Source organism: Schistocerca serialis, chromosome 3, assembly GCF_023864345.2.
Source record: "Schistocerca serialis cubense isolate TAMUIC-IGC-003099 chromosome 3, iqSchSeri2.2, whole genome shotgun sequence".
NCBI lineage: Eukaryota > Metazoa > Arthropoda > Insecta > Orthoptera > Acrididae > Schistocerca > Schistocerca serialis.
In genome coordinates, this window is record NC_064640.1 from 148,184,979 (window position 1) to 148,207,516 (window position 22,538).

General features: G+C 41.6%; 1 protein-coding gene across 2 annotated transcripts in view; it reads right to left on the reverse strand.

Moving 5' to 3' along the window:
• Window positions 1–11,271: 11,271 nt before the first annotated feature.
• Window positions 11,272–22,538, reverse strand: part of LOC126469857 (nuclear pore complex protein Nup98-Nup96-like) — a 232,716-nt gene continuing 221,449 nt past the window's right edge. For both annotated transcript variants that reach the window (XM_050097163.1, XM_050097164.1), the window contains one exon: window positions 11,272–12,307. In XM_050097163.1, coding sequence (XP_049953120.1) covers window positions 12,103–12,307 — 205 coding nt within the window. In that variant the 3' untranslated portion in view covers window positions 11,272–12,102. The remainder of the gene's footprint in view (window positions 12,308–22,538) is intronic.

Consider the following 22,538-nt stretch of genomic DNA (forward strand, 5'->3'; position numbering starts at 1 on the left):
CTGAGCGCTCACTGCATTAGCTTTGCTACACCTCGCTTCCAGTTCTTTCACTGTGTTGCCATCCTGTGAGAATATGCGTCCTAAGTACTTGAAACCGTCCACCTGTTCTAACTTTGTTCCTCCTATTTGGCACTCAATCCGTTTATATTTCTTTCCCACTGACATTACTTTCGTTTTGGAGATGCTAATCTTCATACCATAGTCCTTACATTTCTGATCTAGCTCTGAAATATTACTTTGCAAACTTTCAATCGAATCTGCCATCACAACTAAGTCATCCGCATATGCAAGACTGCTTATTTTGTGTTCACATATCTTAATCTCACCCAGCCAGTCTATTGTTTTCAACATATGATCCATAAATAATATGAACAACAGTGGAGACAGGTTGCAGCCTTGTCTTACCCCTGAAACTACTCTGAACCATGAACCCAATGTACCGTCAACTCTAACTGCTGCCTGACTATCCATATAAAGACCTTTAACTGCTTGCAAAAGTTTGCCTCCTATTCCATGATCTCGTAGAACAGACAATAACTTCCTCCTAGGAACCTGGTCATATGCCTTTTCTAGATCTATAAAGCATAGATACAATTCCCTGTTCCACTCATAACACTTCTCCATTATTTGCCGTAAGCTAAAGATCTGGTCCCGACAACCTCTAAGAGGCCTAAACCCACACTGATTTTCATCCAATTGGTCCTCAACTAATACCCGCACTTTCCTTCCAACAATACCTGAGAAGATTTTACCCACAATGCTGATTAAAGAGATACCTCTGTAGTTGTTACAATCTTTTCTGTTTCCATGTTTAAAGATTGTTGTGATTACTGCTTTTGTCCAGTCTGATGGAACCTGTCTTGACTCCCAGGCCATTTCAATTATCCTGTGTAGCCATTTAAGACCTGACATTCCACTGTATTTGATGAGTTCCGACTTAATTTCATCCACCCCAACTGCTTTATTGCACTGCAATCTATTGACCATTTTCTCCACTTCCTCACATGTGATCCTATTTCCATCATCATTCCTACCCCATTCTATCTCGAAATCTGAAACATTACTGATCGTATTTTCACCTACATTGAGCTACTCTTCAAAATATTCCCTCCATCTGCCCAAGGCATCCACAGGATTCACCAGCAGTTTTCCTGACCTATCCAAAATACTTGTCATTTCCTTCTTACCTCCCTTTCGAAGACTGCTAATTACACTCCAGAATGGTTTTCCAGCAGCTTGACCCATAGTCTCCAACCTGTTTCCAAAGTCTTCCCAAGATTTCTTCTTGGATGCTGCAAATATCTGTTTGGCTTTGTTTCTTTCTTCAACATAACTTTCTCTGTCTACCTGAGTTCTAGTATGTAGCCATTTTTGATACGCCTTCTTTTTCCTTTTACAGGCTGCCTTGACTGTGTCATTCCACCAAGCTGTTTGCTTCATCCTACTTTTACACACTACTGTTCCAAGACATTCTTTAGGCACTTCTAGTACTGTGTCCCTGTACCTTGTCCATTCCTTTTCCAATGACTGTAATTGACTACATTCAACTAACTGGTACCTTTCTGAGATCGCTGTTATGTACTTGTGCCTGATTTCCTTATCCTGAAGTTACTCCACTCTTATCCTCCTACATATGGACCTGACCTCCTGCACTTTCGGCCTCACAATCCCAATTTCACTGCAGATTAAATAATGATCAGTGTCATCAAAGAATCCCCTGAATACACGTGTGTCCCTCACAGCCTTCATGAATTCCTGATCTGTTATTATATAGTCAATGACAGATCTGGTTCCCCTGCCTTCCCAAGTATACCGGTGAATGTTCTTATGTTTAAAAAAGGAGTTTGTGATTACTAAGCCCATGCTGGCACAGAAATCCAAGAGTTGTTTCCCATTCCTGTTGGCCTCCATATCCTTTCCAAATTTACCCATAACCCTTTCATACCTTTCTGTTCGATTTCCAATCCTGGCATTAAAATCACCCATGAGCAGAACACTGTCCTTGTCCTTTACTCTAACAACTACATCACTGAGTGCTTCATCAAAACTATCCATCTTATCTTGATCTGTCCCTTCACAATGAGAATATACTGACACAACCCTAATTTTATTGCTAGACACTGTCAAATCTATCCACATCAGTCGTTCGTTTACATACCTTATTGCAACTACGGTGGGTTCCATTTCTTTCCTGATGTAAAGCCCTACACCCCATTGTGCTATTTCTGCTTTGACTCCTAAGGAAGTGTGTTAATGGCAAAATACAAATGAGTCTGAATATGCTTGTCTGAAAATGTTGCCCACAAGACAGTATTTTCATCATCTACAGTTGTAAAACTTGCAATATACAATGATGTTTTAATGGTAGTAGGGTGAGTGAAAGTGTTACAAACATTTGAGCTTCAGGGCCAGAGTATTCAGTCTACCCATTCTTGCAGAAATTGACTGCTGTTGCATGTCTAGAGCTGAAATGTCTATTCAGGACCTAGCAAAGGAAACAAGACAAAAGAAAAGAAGTTAAAATAGAAGTCCTGAGAACAAATAAGATCTCGAGTACCGTTCTGGAGTGTTCTGAGAGTGTATAATTGTATAAAATAAAAATTTAATCTTTATGCGACATTTTTATGTACTACCTTTCTTTCAGGAGATGTCTGGTGTATTGCCAGGCCATGGCATCAGGTTAACACTTAGGAGACCAGCCCCAAGGATAGCTTGGGCCACAAATTGTGTTTTAAAATGACCGCACCCAAGTACATCTAAATCTACATTTATACTCCGCAAGCCACCCAATGGTGTGTGGCGGAAGGCACTTTACGTGCCACTGTCATTACCTCCCTTTGCTGTTCCAGTTGCGTATGGTTTGTGGGAAGAATGACTGCCGGAAAGTCTCCGTGCGCGCTCGAATCTCTCTAATTTTACATTCGTGATCTCCTCGGGAGGTATAAGTAGGGGGAAGCAATATATTCGATACCTCATCCAGAAACGCACCATCTCGAAACCTGAACAGCGAGCTACACCGTGATGCAGAGCACCTCTCTTGCAGAGTCTGCCACTTGAGTTTGCTAAACATCTCCGTAACGCTATCACGCTTACCAAATAACCCTGTGACGAAACGTGCCACTCTTCTTTGGATCTTCTCTATTTCCTCCGTCAATCCGATCTGGTACGGATCCCACACTGATGAGCAATACTCAAGTATAGGTCGAACGAGTGTTTTGTAAGCCACCTCCTTTGTTGATGGACTACATATTCTAATGACTCTCCCAACGAATCTCAACCTGGTACCCACCTTACCAACAATTAATTTTATATGATCATTCCACTTCAAATCATTCCACACGCATACTCCCAGATATTTTACAGAAGTAACTGCTACCAGTGTTTGTTCCGCTATCATACAATCATACAATAAAGGATCCTTCTTTCTATGTATTCGCAACACATTACATTTGTCTATGTTAAGGGTCAGTTGCCACTCCCTGCACCAAGTGCCTATCCGCTGCAGATCTTCCTGCATTTCGCTACAATTTTCTAATGCTGCAACTTCTCTATATACTACAGCATCATCCGCGAAAAGCCGCATGGAACTTCCGACACTATCTACTAGGCCATTTATATATATTGTGAAAAGCAATGGTCCCATAACAGTCCCCTGTGGCACGCCACAGGTTACTTTAACGTCTATAGATGTCTCTCCACTAAGAACAACATGCTGTGTTCTGTTTGCTATAAACTCTTCAATCCAGCCACACAGCTGGTCTGATATTCCGTAGGCTCTTACTTTATCAGGCGACAGTGCGGAACTGTATCGAACGCCTTCCAGAAGTCAAGGAAAATGGCATCTATCTGGGAGCCTGTATCTAATGTTTTCTGGGTCTCATGAACAAATAAAGCAAGTTGGGTCTCACATGATCGCTGTTTTCGGAATCCATGTTGATTCCTACAGAGTAGATTCTGGGTTTCCAGAAACGACACGATACACAAGCAAAAAACATGTTCTAAAATTCTACAACAGATTGACGTCAGAGATATAGGTCTATAGTTTTGCGCATCTGCTCGACGACCCTTCTTGAAGACTGGGACTACCTGTGCTCTTTTCCAATCATTTGAAACCTTCCATTCCTCTAGAGACTTGCGGTACATGGCTGTTAGAAGGGGGCAAGTTCTTTCGCTTACTTTTTGTAGAATCGAATTGGTATCCTGTCAGGTCCAGTGGACTTTCCTCTGTTGAGTGATTCCAGTTGCTTTTCTTTTCCTTTGACACTTATTTCGATGTCAGCCAATTTTTTTGTTTGTGCGAGGATTTAGAGAAGGAACTGCAGTGCGGTCTTCCTCTGTGAAACAGTTTTGGAAAAATGTGTTTAGTATTTCAGCTTTACGCGTGTCGTCCTCTGTTTCAATGCCATTATCATCCCAGAGTGTCTGGATATGCTGTTTCGATCCACTTACTGATTTAACGTAAGACCAGAATTTCCTAGGATTTTCTGTCAAGACGGTCGATAGAATTTTACTTTCGAATTCACTGAACATTTCACGCATAGCTCTCCTTGCGCTAACTTTGACATCAGTTACCTTCTATTTGTCTGAGAGGTTTTGGTTGCGTTTAAACTTGGAGTGAAGCTCTCTTTGCTTTCGCAGTAGTTCCCTAACTTTGTTGTTGAACCACGGTGGGTTTTTCCCATCCCTCACAGTTTTACTCGGCACGTACCTGTCTAAAACGCATTTTATGATTGCCTTCAACTTTTTCCATAAACACTCAACATTGTCAGTGTCGGAACAGAAATTTTCTGTTTTGATCTGTTAGGTAGTCTGAAATCTGCCTTCTGTTACTCTTGCTAAACATATAAACCTTCCTCCCTTTTTGATATTCCTGTTTACTTCCATATTCAGGGATGCTGCAACGGCCTTATGATCACTGATTCCCTGTTCTGCGCTTACAGAGTCAAGAAGTTCGGGTCTGTTTGTTATCAGCAGGTCCAAGATGTCATCTCCACGAGTCGGTTCTCTGTTTAATTGCTCGAGGGAATTTTCGGATAGTGCACTCAGTATGTCACTCGATGCTCTGTCCCTACCACCCGTCCTAAACATCTGAGTGTCCCAGTCTATATCTGGTAAATTGAAATCTCCACCTAAGACTAACATGCTGAGAAAATTTATGTGAAATGTATTCCAGATTTTCTCTCAGTTGTTCAGCCACTAATGCTGCTGAGTCGGGAGGTCGGTAAAAGGAGCCAACTATTAACCTAGCTCGGTTGTTAAGTGTAACCTCCACCCATAAAAATTCACAGGAACTATCCACTTCTACTTCACTACAGGATAAACTACTACTAACAGTGACAAACACGCCACCACCAGCTGCATGCAATCTATCCTTTCTGAACACCGTCTGTGCCTTTGTAAAAATTTCGGCAGAATTTATCTCTGGCTTCAGCCAGCTTTCCGTACCCATAACAATTTCAGCTTCGGTGCTTTCTATCAGCGCTTGAAGTTCCGGTGCTTTACCAATGCAGCTTCGACAGTTTACAATTACAATATCGATTGCTGCTTGTTCCCCGCGTGTCCTGACTTTGCCCCGTACCCCTTGAGGCTGTTGCCCTTTCTGTACTTCCCCGAGGCCATCTAACCTAAAAAAAACGCCCAGTCCATGCCATACAACCCCTGCTACCCGTGTAGCCGCTTGCTGCGTGTAGTGGACTCCTGACCTATCCAGTGGAACCCGAAACCCCACCACCCTATGGCGCAAGTTGAGAAATCTGCAGCCCACAAGGTTACAGAACCATCTCAGCTTCTGGTTCAGACCCTCCACTCGGCTCTGTACCAAAGGTCCGCAGTCAGTCCTGTCAACGATGCTGCAGATGGTGACCTCTGCTTTCATCCCGCTACCGAGACTGGCAGTCTTTACCAAATCTGATAGCTGCCGGAAACCAGAGAGGATTTCATCCAATCCATAGCGACACACATCATTGGTGCCGACATGAGCGACCACCTGCAGATGGGTGAACCCTGTACCCTTCATGGCATCCGGAGGGACCCTTTCCACATCTGGAATGACTCCTCCCGGTATGCACACGGAGTGCACATTGGTTTTCTTCCCCTCTCTTGCTGCCGTATCCCTAAGGGGCCCCATTACGCGCCTGACGCTGGAGCTCCCAACTACCAGTAAGCCCACCCTCTGTGACCGCCCGGATATTGCAGACTGAGGGGCAACCTCCGAAACAGGACAAGCAGCCATGTCCAGCCGAAGATCAGTATCAGCAGGAGACAGAGCCTGAAGCTGGTTCGTCAGACAAACTGAAGAGGCCTTCCATTCAGCCCTCCGGAATGTCTTTCGCCCCCTGCCACAGCTCAAGACGACTTCCCACTATACGACGTGTGGGGGGTCAGCCCCAACGTGAGCAGTATCCCAGGCAGCCACAGCTGTAGTCCGATCGAGGGATGCGTGGGACAAGCTGGCCGTCCCCGACAAACCCCCATCCAGACCCCCACAGTGATGCCCATTGGCAACAGCCTCAAGCTGTGTGACCGAAGCCAACACTGCCTGAAGCTGGGAGCGAAGGGATGCCAACTCAGCCCGCATCCGAATACAGCAGTTGCAGTTCCTATCCATTCTAAAAACTGTTTTACAAAAAACGTCTGAACTAATCTACAGGGAGCACAAACAATTCGACACAAAATTTAAACAGTTATTAAAATACAAGATTGCCTAGTAAATGCAGTAATGTTGCCACTTGCGCACTGCTGACACACTGCTCGGCGGCGGAAGGAGATTACGCGATTTTACACTATTCAGGTACTAAAACGCGATGCTACAACTTTCAAATACTATAATAAGCCCGAAATTTATGAACTAAACAATGCAAGTACCCAAAAACACGCAAAGAAATTAAGAATTAAACTATGTAACAAATAAGTCAGCTAAGAATATATGACTTGCTGCTGGCAGCTGCTTATCCAATGGCGGCAGGGAGCACACTGGCTGTGACCAACCGACACTGGCCAAGTAGCGGTTGGGTTGCGATTTTCTCAATGCTCGAGCCGCCTGTTGCTTGAAAACTGGACTCATTTCCTCAGAGAGCAATGTATGCACATCATGCTGTGTGTCCTTTGACTGGTGCTGTCTTCTGTGGTAAATCTCTAGAATTATTTTGAAAAACATTAGCAAACATAGCAGCTGCTGCAGTGAATGGATGAGCCAAAATGATTGCACTAAGTTTCACCTGTGTACTCATTAGGTTTTTCAGTTTGCTTTAATTTTCTTATAAATACATCACGTTTTTGAGTGAGCAAGAAATTTTGGAAGGTCAAGAGGAAGAAGATGCTCAATAACCGAACTCCCGAGGATAATTATGCGTTCTGCCATTATTTTGAAATACGTAATCTACCAAAGAAATGAAGTAAATCTGAAAAAATAAATCTTCAAGCTCAGTCTTTTTTTTTTGTTTTGTTTTTTTAAGTATATATTACTCAAAGCTACATCAATTACATATGTGCCAGTAATGCTTTTGATAATGTCATAAATGTCCTATTTTCAAGGTCTTATATTCTTCTAAGTGGCCAGTCTCTAAAGTGTTAACGCTTAAGGTTCTGCTGCGGCAGTCTACATATTATATTCATTATCTCCTGTATTACCTGAGAATTTTTCCTTGACCTGTTATTTTTATCTGTTTTATCACCTGCTGCATTCACCATTTCATCTTGCAAAGCTACCCATTTGCCTTCTATTGCATTTCTTTCACCCTATGAGCCCAACATTAGTTAAAGCTTCCTCGAACTCTCAACCTCTGATTCTTTCCATTTACTCATTTCATAAATTCTTGCACTTCATAACCAATTTCATTATGGTCCTTCCAATAATACTCCTGGGAAGGTCATAGCTTAAACTTTTATTTCGAAATCTGTCTTAACACTACACCTTACACTTACCATAATGTTTATTGAAAGTGGAAATTCCCTACAAGACGATTTTATGTATATTGACTGAAGCAATGAGTGAAACTTTGTACCAAGGCTGGGAATTGAACCTCGGTCTCCTGCTCATTAGGCAGGTGCATTAGCCACTAACCCACCTTGGCACAGCAGTTCACATAACTGCACGAATAACCCTGGCATGGCCTCCCTTCTTGATCCGAATTCTCATTGTCACCCCAGTCTACTTTAAATTCCTGCTTACACCCAAAGATAATTGCAGAGGCTCTCCATGTTCTGGAATAGCACCTCAGCATCGAATGTGAGTGAGGGATCGACCTGAAACCCAGGTACAAATACAAATGAAATGACAATTTCAGAGACTTTATGGGTCTCATACAGACATGATTTTGTGAAAATTTGGACATTCGATGCTGAGGTGCTATTCCAGAACATGGAGAACCTCGACAATTCTGTTCCTGTGTAAGGGGGAATTTAAAGTAGACTGGGGCAGCACCGAGAATTTCAATTGAGGAGATAGGTGTGCCAGAGTAATCAATGCAGTTGTGTGAACCGCTGTGCCAAGGTGGTTTGGTGGCTCACACACCAGTCTCCTAAGCAAGAGACCCGGGTTGGCCTCCTGGCCTTGGTACAAATTCAAGTTTTCATTCACCACTTCACTCTATATACATAAAATCATACCCATACGAAACCACCAAAGTCTCTGAAATTGTGTCATTTAATTTGTACCAGAGGATTCGTTATTACAGGACTTTACTGTAAAAACAAGCTATAAAAAAGATACACCGAGTGCAATATTAACAAAAGAAAGAATTAGAAGTTCGACCTATCACAGTAAGCACATGTCACCATGAACCTTTGTTGGCCTCTAAATCAGAAAACTCACTCAAGCTCTTCATAACAATAATCATCACAGACAAGACAGCAAGCTCGAACCACCCCACGTGATAAGATTACACTCCTGTTTTTTCCCCCTTTTAATCTATTGTCTGTGTAGTGCATATATAATATATTCCTGAATCATTCAAAACATTGATCAGGATGTGCTGCTTCTAGATGTATTGTTCAGACTATAGTTTTCAATATGCAGATTTCAATAGCGCATTTTGTTTTGCTGGAAACTATGTTAGAAGCAACAGATTATTACTATTGTAAGTAAAGCTAATTTGGACTGAGACATAGGTAGTCTTAGAAATATTAACACTACTGATTTGAAACACTAGCATACGGAATTTACAGTAGTATGTTTCGATTTTCCTGAAAATCATTAACAGACAATTAGTATTCAGGTTTGAACACACCAAAATGTTTCTATTTCATATCTAGACATTTCAGTTGTTAAATTCCAGCTTCTACACTATACGTTTTATGCTTTACATTTTCTGGGCTGAGTGAAAGCCTTCATTAATTAAAAAATTTGTATAATTTATCAATTTTCAATATGGGAATTGTACTCATAAATGTATTATTCCCAACACAGGTACACAAAATGCTCCGATAATGTTTAGCATTTTCCTTTCTGTCTGACCAATATAAAACCTTTCACAGTTGATCTTATAGACATCACATTCCAAATATTTGTTGACTATAAGATCAACTGTGAGAGGTTTTATATCGGTCAGACAGGAAGGAAGGAATTTCAAGACTCGTTTTAGAGAGCACACATATAACTAAAATAAGAGTGCTTTCGGTACACATTTAGACAGAGAAAACCATTTGGTAAGAAACAGAGAATAATATGAAAGTGTTTGCACAGGGCGCCAAAAGGACAATTACTGAACCTACTCTAAGAAATGGAGATTTATGTGCACAGAAAATGGCAACCGGAATTACTGCTGAATGAACAAAATGAGTTTAACCTAAATGCTTACTTTGATGTATCCAGAAACCTACTGGTTTGAGCAGCATCGAGCGCCCCAGCAGACTGGCGTGTGGTCGTGTGCACCGGCTGCTGGTGACGAGGAGACTGGGCCTTCCTCCGCAAGTTTCTCCACAGGAAAACAAGGACATCACACAGAGAAACCGTGACGTGCTGCCATTGAGACCACACTACGGATGTATTATCAACTATGGATTTTTTATATTTTTAATTAATTGTCACCGTTTTGTTAATTACTGACTTTTATACAACTGAATGTTTTACCTTGCCAGGCTAGAAGTTTCACATTATTAATATTTGCACTTTATATGTGGATTTTAAGTATGGATTCAATTCCACATGGAGTATGTCAGTACACGTTTTATTATCAGATGCTCGTTTTGCTATGTGAAGTAATTTTAATTAATGACTATGCATACCACATTTTAACCATTACAGTTGCGATACTGGTTAATTGTGTAGCCAAGCTATAGTGCCCTCTGCTGGCCTCAGTTTCCTTGCATAAATGCCAAACGCATTCAGATCACCACCAGCACTTACTATGTACCTACATGTATAGTTGATGTTGATACTACATCAGAATATTTTATGGTGTGTATGGCTGGTATACATGGCTGTTTATCATGTAAACATTTTATCTTTCTTATGTAGCACCAGGACTTTTATAGGTTTAGCATCAGCAAATTAGCTTAGTTTGTTACACACGGTTTTTGTTCTTCTAACAGATCTGAAGATGGCAGTAGCCGAAACCAGTCATAGTGAAATGTAAAAATTTATGTGATCAAGACAGACCTGTAAAATAAAGTGCCAAAAATATGATCACTGATTCATTTTCAGACTGTCTCCAATTGAAAGCACTTCTGTTCATATTTTCAGTTTTTGCTTTATTACCGCAGAACATCTGGGTTGTGTTTCTACCGTTTTGCCTCCTAAATAGGATGTAAATCTGTGTTTGTGCCATTTCCTATCCACACTTCCTCCCAGCTATTATTCAGTATTTCAAAACAAAGGCAGAAGATAGAAGAAGGGGAGGGGGTGGGGAAGATGAGTGTCCATATCTTGATCATGGTGCCCAACTACGAACACAACTGCTAAGTTTCAACAGTTGGGAAGTATATTCCGCTGTTGTGTGCCTATTATGAATTTAGTTAAACATGGAAAAGTCCTAAAACTGGAGAAAATTTTATATATTGGTAAAGCATTTTCTTTGATCATGTGTGTCATATGTGGGAACTTGTATCTTAGAACACGAGACCACTTATTACCTGTTGTTTCACTTTTGTTTTCTTGTACATTATATTTTCATAAATCTTCATTTATGGATATATTTTTATTAATGCTCTGGTGGTTTTCGTAAATAACTGTATTTTCAATCATGTATATAAAAAAAACCGTAAAAAGACAAAATTTCTGCTGAGAGAGTGTCCTTTGGATGTGTTATATGAAAGTCAGACATCAAACAACAATTACAGAAGACTCAGTATTTTTAATTGTCATCTTGCACAGGATGGGACCTCTTGAAATAATTATTAAACACATAACAAGAACATTACTCAACACATAAACACTACAGAAATATTGAATACATTTTTGTGGAAACTTCAAACTAACATACTGACAATTTCATATCACAAAAGTAAGCTAAAACTGTTACAAGTATAGATCTTCAAAAAGGCACGTTAAAGGCACAAAAAATTCAAAACTTTCACCAATAATGTCCTTTAAGATATCAGTATACACGATCATATTTTCAGTTTTGGGGCATAAAATTAGCAATGATTTCCTTGATTAATGGAGCTAATACTACAAACTGTTTATTGTATGTTAAAAGCCCAAGTGCTAATGCGACTTAGTTCAAGTACAAAAAAGAATGTTTAGTTTAGGAGGGTTTCCTAACTGAACTTTGAGAAAATATTTATATTAAACCAAAGTTATAAATATTTCATTTCACTGTTAATTAATACTTATTTCTCAAAAAGTATAGAATATATAAACTCAGATAAGTATTGAAGAGTGACATCATTTCAAAAACTGCTATTCCGGTGTGTAACACACACACACACACACACACACACACACACACACACACACACACACACACGTAACATGTTACAGATCATAAATTAAAAAAAATCCTGATTATAAATCACATAATAAATCTCTTAAACATTTCCTGTACGTACTGAAGGAGGTTGCACAACAACAACAACAAAACAAAACTTTTTTTTTTTTTTAATTTCAGAAAATGTACCATGGTTTTACAGTCACATGAAAGTTATTAAAATTCATGCTGATTCTCATGTGAAAAATCTAGAGTTTGCGAAGTCTGCAGGCCAGTTCTCGATGAAGTTCCTTCTTTCTCGTACTTTAAAATTATCTGGCACAGGCAATTTTGTAGTCATATACAGAAGGATGCGACAGCTCATTTGATCATTCCTCTGCAATCTTACGAATTCACCGACCAAATCAAAAAGTCGATCACAGATGTCAATTCTGCATAACCTGAAGACACAGGAAACAAATACACACTCAGGACAATATAATACAATTATCCAACACACACACACACACACACACACCACACACACACACACACACACACACACACACACACACACACACACACACACACACACCACATAGTGTGCACTGAAGTTGCCCAATAGAAGGAACGGCACATTCCATGCCCCACAAGAGTTCTGTCATTCCATCTCCATCCAATCGATCATGAGGTGAAATATAAAAAGAGCACACTGTGATTTTAACTTCCACTGCAACTGCTCGTAGAGTCATGGTAAGAGTGGCACGAAAGGACTGGCATCTGTCACTGATGGAAACAGGCACTCCACACTTATCCCTGTCTCCAGTAATACCCTCCTCCCTGTAAGACTGGTAGCCCTTTAAAGCAGGTATACTGGCGACTTTAAAATCAGTTTCTTGTAAGCAGATGCAGAATAGTCTCTCCTGGGAGCCGTAATTCTTGCAAATCCAATCGGTATCTGTGTACATTCCACTGCAACATAGAAGTCCCTGTGGTAGCCAATGGCTAATGATGATTGCCCCGCCCCCTCAGCAGCTGTGATCTACCAAATAGGTCGATGGAGCATTAGACAGTGCCTGGCTCTCTTGACCCTCCATGTGGACATCAATATACTTGACAGTAAAATCACATCAGAAAGGGAGAGTGATCACTAATGTGAAGGTCTAGCTGCTGCTTTCTTCAATTTTTGAACGAGTGATGAGTTTCCCATCGACCTTGCTGTTGGTGGGGAGGCTTCCGTGCCTCAGTGATACAGATGGCCGTACCGTAGGTGCAACCACAGCAGAGGGGTCTCTGTTGAGGGGCCAGACAAATGTAAACATGTGGTTCCTGAAGAGGGGCAGCAGCCTTTTCAGTAGTTGCAAGGGCAACAGTCTGGATGATCGACTGATCTGGCCTTGTAACAATAATCACAACGGCCTTGCTGTGCTGGTACTGCAAACGGCTGAAAGCAAGGGGAAACTACAGCCGTAATTTTTCCCGAGGGCATGCAGCTTTACTGTATGGTAAAATATTCCGGAGGTAAAATAGTCCCCCATTCGGATCTCCGGGCGGGGACTACTCAAGAGGACATTTTTATCACGAGAAAGAAAACTGACGTTCTACGGATCAGAGCGTGGAATGTCAGATCCCTTAATCGAGCAGGTAGGTTAGAAAATTTAAAAAGGGAAATGGATAGGTTAAAGTTAGATATAATGGGAATTAGTGAAGTTCGGTGGCAGGAGGAACAAGACTTTTGGTCAGGTGAATACAGAGTTATAGATACAAAATCAAATAGGGGTAATGCTGGAGTAGGTTTAATAATGAATAAAAAAATAGGAGTGCGGGTAAGCTACTACAAACAGCATAGTGAACGCATTATTGTGGCCAAGATAGACACAAAGCCCATGCCTACTACAGTAGTACAAGTTTATATGCCAACTAGCTCTGCAGACGATGAAGAAATTGATGAAATGTACGATGAGATAAAAGAAATTATTCAGATAGTGAAGGGACACGAAAATTTAATAGTCATGGGTGACTGGAATTCGAGTGTAGGAAAAGGGACAGAAGAAAACATAGTAGGTGAATATGGATTGGGGTTAAGAAATGAAAGAGGAAACCGCCTGGTAGAATTTTGCACAGAGCATAACTTAATCATAGCTAACACTTGGTTCAAGAATCATAAAAGAAGGTTGTATACCTGGAAGAATCACGGAGATACTAAAAGGTATCAGATAGATTATATAATGGTAAGACAGAGATTTAGGAACCAGGTTTTAAATTGTAAGACATTTCCAGGGGCAGATGTGGACTCTGACCATAATCTATTGGTTATGAACTGCAGATTAAAATTGAAGAAACCGCAAAAAGGTGGGAATTTAAGGAGATGGGACCTGGATAAACTGAAAGAACCAGAGGTTGTACAGAGTTTCAGGGAAAGTATAAGGGAACAATTGACAGCAGTGGGGGAAAGAAGTACACTAGAATAAGAATGGGCATCTCTGAGGGATGAAGTAGCGAAGGCAGCAGAGGATCAAATAGGTAAAAAGACAAGGGCTAGTAGAAATCCTTGGGTAACAGAAGAAATACCGAATTTAATTGATGAAAGGAGAAAATATAAAAATGCAGTAAATGAAGCAGGCAAAAAGGAATACAAACTTCTCAAAAATGAAATTGACAGGAAGTGCAAAATGGTTAAGCAGGGATGGCTAGAGGACAAATGTAAGGATGTAGAGGCTTATCTCACTAGGGGTAAGATAGATACTGCCTACAGGAAAATTAAAGAGACCTTTGGAGAAAAGAGAACCACTTGTGTGAATATCAAGAGCTCAGATGGAAACCCAGTTCTAAGCAAAGAAGGGAAAGCAGAAAGGTGGAAGGAGTATATAGAGGGTCTATACAAGGGTGATGTACTTGAGGACAATATTATAGAAATGGAAGAGAATGTAGCTGAAGAGGAAATGGGAGATACGATACTGTGTTAAGACTTTGACAGAGCACTGAAAGACCTGAGCCGAAACAAGGCCCCGGGAGTAGACAACATTCCATTAGAACTACTGACGGTCTTGTGAGAGCCAGTCCTGACAAAACTCTACCATCTGGTGAGCAAGATGTATGAAACATGCGAAATACCCTCAGACTTCAAGAAGAATAAAATAATTCCAATCCCAAAGAAAGCAGGTGTTGACAGATGTGGAAATTACTGAACTATCAGTTTAATAAGTCACAGCTGCAAAATACTAACACGAATTCTTTCCAGACGAATGTAAAAACTGATAGAATCCAACATCGCGGAAGATCAGTTTGGATTCCGTAGAAATATTGGAACACGTGAGGCAATACTGACCTTACGCCTTATCTTAGAAGAAAGATTAAGGAAAGGCAAACCTACGTTTCTAGCATTTGTAGACTTAGAGAAAGCTTTTGACAATGTTGACTGGAATACTCTCTTTCAAATTCTAAAGGGTGCAGGGGTAAAATACAGGGAGCGAAGGGCTATTTACAATTTGTACAGAAACCAGATGGCTGTTATAAGAGTCGAGGGGCATGAAAGGGAAGCAGTGGTTGGGAAGGGAGTGAGACAGGGTTGTAGCCTCTCCCCAATGTTATTCAATCTGTATATTGAGCAAGCAGTAAAGGAAACAAAAGAAAAATTATGAGTAGGTATTAAAATCCATGGAGAAGAAATAAAAACTTTGAGGTTCGCCGATGACATTGTAATTCTGTCAGAGGCAGCAAAGCACTTTGAAGAGCAGTTGAAGGGAATGGATAGTGTCTTGAAAGGAGGATGTAAGATGAACATCAACAAAAGCAAAACGAGGATAATGAAATGTAGTCGAATTAAGCTGGGTGATGCTGAGGGAATTAGATTAGGAAATGAGACACTTAAAGTAGTAAAGGAGTTTTGCTATTTGGGGAGCAAAATAACTGATGATGGTCTAAGTAGAGAGGATATAAAATGTAGATTGGCAATGGCAAGGAAAGCGTTTCTGAAGAAGAGGAATTTGTTAACATCGAGTATAGATTTAAGTGTCAGGAAGTCGTTTCTGAAAGTATTTGTATGGAGTGTAGCCATGTATGGAAGTGAAACGTGGACGATAAATAGTTTGGACAGGAAGAGAATAGCAGCTTTCGAAATGTGGTGCTACAGGAGAATGCTGAAGATTAGATGGGTAGATCACATAACTAATGAGGAGGTATTGAATAGAATTGGTGAGAAGAGGAGTCTGTGGCACAACTTGACGAGAAGAAGAGACCGGTTGGTAGGACATGTTCTGAGGCATCAAGGGATCACAAATTTAGCATTGGGGGGCAGCGTGGAGGGTAAAAATCGTAGAGGGAGACCAAGAGACGAATACACTTAGCAGATTCAGAAGGATGTAGGTTGCAGTAGGTACTGGGAGATGAAGAAACTTGCACAGGATAGAGTAGTATGGAGAGCTGCATCAAACCAGTCTCAGGACTGAAGACCACAACAACAAACACAATGAGTTTCCTCATTTGTGGGAGGAATTGCTTGTGTGGGTAGAGCGGACAGCTTAGAGGGCTTCTGATGATGGTATTCAGTCGCACATGGCTGAGGTTCCAAGTCCGTCATCAGCAACTTCTGAATGATTTCAGGTTCATGTGAAGGGCATGTTAGCTATTTGACACCTCAGTGAAGGATGTGTTAAGCCATTCAAGTTCAGGATGATTTGAGGCAATGAGGGTGACCTTTAGCGTAACTGGTTAAGAGGACATTTTATCACTGCAGATGCACCACCCAGGGGTGGACAGACTGAATGAAAGACTTACGTGTAGGGGTGATAGATAGGTTTGTAAAAGTATCATCATTTGAAGTAGGTACCCATTAAAAATTACACAGCTCTACAAAATAAATTTTTTTTTTCGTTGCCAGTGAAGTTTGAACGAAAATGGGATATTGTTATGATACTCATTCCGAGTATATTTGTACTTTTTCCAAATTGGCTCTGGTTTTTGAGATATAGGTTATTTGTGGAAATGAGAGTTTCATGTGGATAATATCGACTGCAGGGTCCATATATGGTGTAATGTATTTGCTACCTGTTTTTTAATTAGTGATATTGTACTATCTTTATTAAACAATTGTGCTCAGGGAGTGCATCTGTGTGGTTGAGGATTACATCATGCAAACATCACACCATCAGCATGTGTTCAGTCCTGTTGTGCGGTGCGTGTGTTGAAGATATTGAGGGTTGTGCAGATTTGAATTCGGCGGTACTCGACATTCATTTGTTGGCCGAGGTAATCCCCGCAACAGCCGATAGGTAGCGTTCAGTGTAAACAAGAAAAATGGCGATGGTCGAAAGTCACACACATGTGCAGTGCAGCTTCAAGGAGATAGAACCTTTTCATCGTGACGTAGCAAATAAGAGGCGAGTATTCATTTCACACAAAACAATTAATGATGTTTGTTGGATGTGATTGACATGCAAATACAAGAAAGTTCTGCATAATTTGTAGTATTTGTGCAATTTTGTTTTAGGAAAACATGAGTTCTTCACGCCGTCTTTGCGTGAACCATCCAGATGAGTTCTGCTACATTTGTGGTGAATACGTTCTTCAAAAGAACAGGAAGAATATCACTCCTTTTGTGGAGGAAGCGTATCTGGCATATTTCAGAATTAAACTTGGAGATCAAGACAAGGCGTGGGCACCCCATAAAGTTTGTAAATGCTGTGTGGAGTGCTTACGGCAGTGGACAAAACGAAAAAGGAAAAGCTTAAACTTCGGAGTGCCTATGGTATGGCGAGAGCAGAAGAACCATACAGATGATTGCTATTTTTGCATTGTTAATGTGAAAGGTTTTAATAGGTTCAAAAAAACGAAAGTTGGAATATCCCGATTTGGAGTCAGCAAGAAGACTGGTGGTGCACAGCAACGATGTTCCTGTACCAACCTTCACAACATTACCCACGCTAACATCATCAGATGACGACGTGCACGGCGAGGAATGTAAAAGTAGTGGTTCGGAATACGAAGGACGTGAGACACAACCCCAGCAGTTCGACCAGAAGGAGCTCAGTGACTTGATACGAGAACTCAATCTTTCAAAGCAAGCATCAGAACTCTTAGCATCCAGGCTTAAGGAAAAGAACTGTCTTCATCCAAGTGTTAAAATAACAGCTTACCGGACGAGAGAAGAAAACCTTCTTCCATACTTCAACCAAGAAGAGGTTATAGTGTATTGCAGCAATATACCTGGACTTTTACTTGAATTGGGGCTGCCGGAATATAGACCAGAGGACTGGCGTCTCTTCATAGACAGTTCCACTAGAAGCTTAAAATGTGTTCTCCTACACAATGGCAATCGTTACGCATCTATTCCAATTGCCCACTCAACAAAACTTTGTGAAGCATATGCTAACATCAAGCTGGTTCTGCAGAAAATTCAGTATATGCAGCACCAGTGGTTGATTTGTGGTGATTTGAAAATGGTGAACTTCTTGCTTGGACAACAAAGTGGATACACAAAGCACCCATGTTTTATCTGCATGTGGGATAGTAGGGCAAAGCACGAACATTGGAAGCAGAAAACATGGCCTCCAAGGGAACATATGGCTGTTGGTGAAGCAAACATCATTAATGAACCTCTGGTTAGTACGGACAAGATTGTTCTTCCACCATTACATATTAAGTTAGGACTAATGAAGCAATTCACCAAAGCTTTAGACAGAAATGGTAATTGCTTCACATACATCTGCAATACGTTCCCTGGACTCAGTAGTGAAAAACTTAAGGCAGGAATATTTGATGGTCCTCAAATTCGCAGGCTCATCAACGATACCAATTTTACAAGTGTCATGACTGTCACTGAAGCATCGGCCTGGAACAGTTTTGTCGCTGTTGTAAAATGTTTTTTGGGCAATCATAAAGCTCCCAATTACGAGGAACTGGTCAAAAACATGCTCACTAACTTTCAAAACTTAGGAGCTAACATGAGCATAAAATTGTACTTCCTTCACAGCCACTTGGATCGATTTCCTCGTAATCTAGGTGATTTCAGCGAGGAACAAGGAGAGCGGTTCCATCAAGATATGAAAGGAATAGAGGAAAGATATAAAGGAAGATGGGACAGGCATATGATGGCAGATTATTGCTGGAATCTGCAACGTGACTGTTCTGAAGAGACCTATAAAAGGAAAACGTGCAGGAAGCGGTTCATCATGGACGGAAAATGATATACTTATAGAGAAACTTTTCAATTATGTTTTATACGTGGACAAATGCCTGTCAGGTTTTCATAGAAGCTATTTATAAAGATTATTTTCTTTTTTCATTGTAGTTTGTAGCGCTCGAGTTCAGTATTAGCAATTTTTTCTAATTTTTTGAATAAATCATGCATTATGTCAAAAACTAGAGTCAAACTGCATAAATGGTTGCTATATTCGTCCTCAGCACCACTAACCCATCCTAAAGCCACTCAAATATCCTTGGCAAGAAAATGAGTGTTGACCAGTGTTATTAGTAACTCATTACCTTCATTGCTCATCATATCTGATCACATATACACCGTTACTACTGTTCTGCAGTTGGGTGTCGTGGAACAGGTTGTACACACATATTTGATGTGGAGGTTCATGCAGTAAAATTTAGCAATGGAAACTCCAGGTTGCAATATCAACAATATAAAGAAAAGGTAGATTGCTACTCACCATAAAGATTACATGTTGAGTTGTAGACAGCCACGAGGGAAAGACAATTACACACAGTTTTTGGCTAAAGCCTTCTTCAATAAAGAAAACCAACCAACCAACACACACACACACACACACACACACACACACACACACACACACACACACACACACACACACACAAATAGAAAGCAAGCGCACCTCATATCTCATATACGTGACTGCCATCTCCGGCAGCTTTGACCAGAATGCAACTGTCATGTAGCACAGAAGCAGCAATCTGGAGAGGGCAGGGAAGGGGTAGCCACGCATTGGTGGGGGGGGGGGGGGGAGAGGGGGGGGGGGGAGAAGAGCACCGTCTGACAGAACATGCACACTGCACCAACAGGCACACCATCAAGAGGTCGTGAGGCAGGGAGATGTGAAGGGTGTGAAAAATTATATGAGGCACGAGAGGACAGACTGGCAGGTGTATTGGCAGAGGGCGGCACACAACAAGGGTGGGAGGTAAGAATAGGGAGGAAGTAATAGAAAGTGGGGTGGAAACTTGGGTGGGGCGTATGGGATCCGTAGGTTACAGCTGACGCCAGGATAATTTCCAGAGCAAAGAATGTGTTTTAAGGGTAACACCCATCTGCACAGTTAAGAAAAGCTGGTGGTGGAGGGGAGGATCCAGTTGGCTCAGATACTAAAGTAGCCATTGAAATCAAGCGTGTTATGTTCAGCTGCATGTTGTGTCACAGGGTGGTCTACTTTACTCTTTGCCACAGTTTGGCGGTGTATGTTCATCCTGGTGGAGAGCTGGCTGGTTGTCATACCAACATAGAAAGGTGTACAATGATTGCAGCAGAGCTGGTGTGTGACATTACTGCTTTCACAGGTAGCGTAATACATTTATGGACGTCTTTTCTGTCATTCTGCTCCCCTCACAACCAACTAACACCTACATTTGCTCATCATTCCCATTATCCTACGCCATCCCTGCCACAATGCACCCCAACTCCATCTTTCTGCACCATTTCAGAGAAGTATCCCTTTCCGTGGCTAAAACCCAGTCCCACATACTGTTTTGTAAATGATGGCTAAATCATGGAATCCAATCAATGGCCTAGCCATAAAAATTCCTTGCTCTGGATCCCACCCCTTCTTTCACAGTGACCTCCATCTTTCCAGATTCCACCAGTCCCTGGCCCTTACAAACTTTGTACTGCAAAAACGCATCTCCACTGCAGAGATATTCCCGAACAGTCTCTGCTCTCCCAGCAAGATACTGCTACTGTTCAACCTTTACTACATACATCACATCTCTGAAATCCAGTCCCTTACTCACCAGCACCTGGAAGAGCACTCCAGACACCACTTTCGTAAGTTATCCACACCTGCTGATATCCTACTGCCACCTAGGGGCATTACTATCCAACACCTACCCGACAGACAGTGTCCCTCCTTGTCAACCCCTCATATCACCCAGAACCTGCTTAGCTGACCTTTTCAACCTGCCACATGCCCCAAAACTTCCTACCAACATTCCACCAAATCCAGAACTGAAACATTCCTGCGACACTTAACATTTCCATGAAAAACCTCATCCCCATAGAAGTTTAAGTCCTATCCAAAGGCTTCACCTTTAGCCCTAATCCCAAATTTAACGACTTGTTGAAGACCTATTCTACTCCTCCCAATCCCTGCAATAAAAACATTTCTTTGCCACCAACCCCTCCAACCAAACTCAACTTAGTCCACAATGAACTCTGCCTCTCCCAGTTCATACCACTACACAACTGTGATTTGCCCCTCCCACCTAACCACACCCTGCTCACCTTCCAGGAATTCCTTACTTCCGACTTGGCCTCACCATCCTTCCCCAGAACACCAAATTTTCAGCAAAAGAAAGGGCATCCATACACAATGTCAAAACAAATCCTGATGCAATCACCCTACCTACAGCCAGAGGTTCCACCACTGTTGCTATGAATCCCAGTGACTACCTGGTGGAATGCCTCTGCCAATTATCTGACTATTCTGCCAGACTGATCCCATCCGAAGTCCAACATAACCTCCAATCCCTGTTCATAGAGTGAGGCCCTTCACAGACCCCTCTCGCCTGAATCAATTTCCCTCCTCACCCCTATGAAACCCTGCACACCGATCTCCTACATGCTCCCCATAGTCCACAAACCCAGCAATCTCGGATGCTCAGTTGTAGCTGATTATTGAGCCCCCACTGGAAGAATTTTAGCCCTCACTGTCCAACACCTATAACCACTTGTCCATCTTTGATACCAACAACCTCCTTCACAGACTACCCTCCATCCCCACTCCTCTACCTCTTGGATTCTACTTGTCACTGTTGACACAACTTACCTACATACCAACATACCTTACACACATGGTCTTACCACTACTGAACACTACCTTACCCTATGCCCTTCAGACTCCAAACCTACCACCTCATTCCACATGCATTTTAATAAATTTATTGTAACTCTCAACTACTAACAAATCCTTGGCACAGCCATGCGTGCCTACATGGCACCCTCCTACGCCAACCTGTTAATGGACCATCTAGGAAAGACCTTCCTGATCTCCCAAAATGACAAACCCATAGTCTGGTTCAGGTTCATTGATGATTTCTGCATGCTTTGGATTAAGGGCCAAGACACCCTATCCTCATTCTTTCAAAACCTCAACACCTTCTCTCCCATCTGCTTCACCTAGTCCTCTTCAACCCACGTCACCTTCCTGGATGTTGACCATCATCTCTCTGATGGCTCCATCCACACCTCTGTCCATATTAAACCAATCTACCACCAACAGTACCTGCATTGTGAAAGCTGTCATCCCTTCCATACCAATAAATCCCCCCCAAACAGCCTGGCCACCCAGGGATGGCTTATCTGCAGTGACAAGAACTCCCCTACCTAGCAAGTTGATGGTCTCACCAAGGCCTTTACAGATAGGCACTAACCCCAGACCTAGTCAGCAAATAGATGTTCCTTGCCATTTCCCAAAACACCCCCATCATCCCTACAACCCCAAGAACCAGCTACAA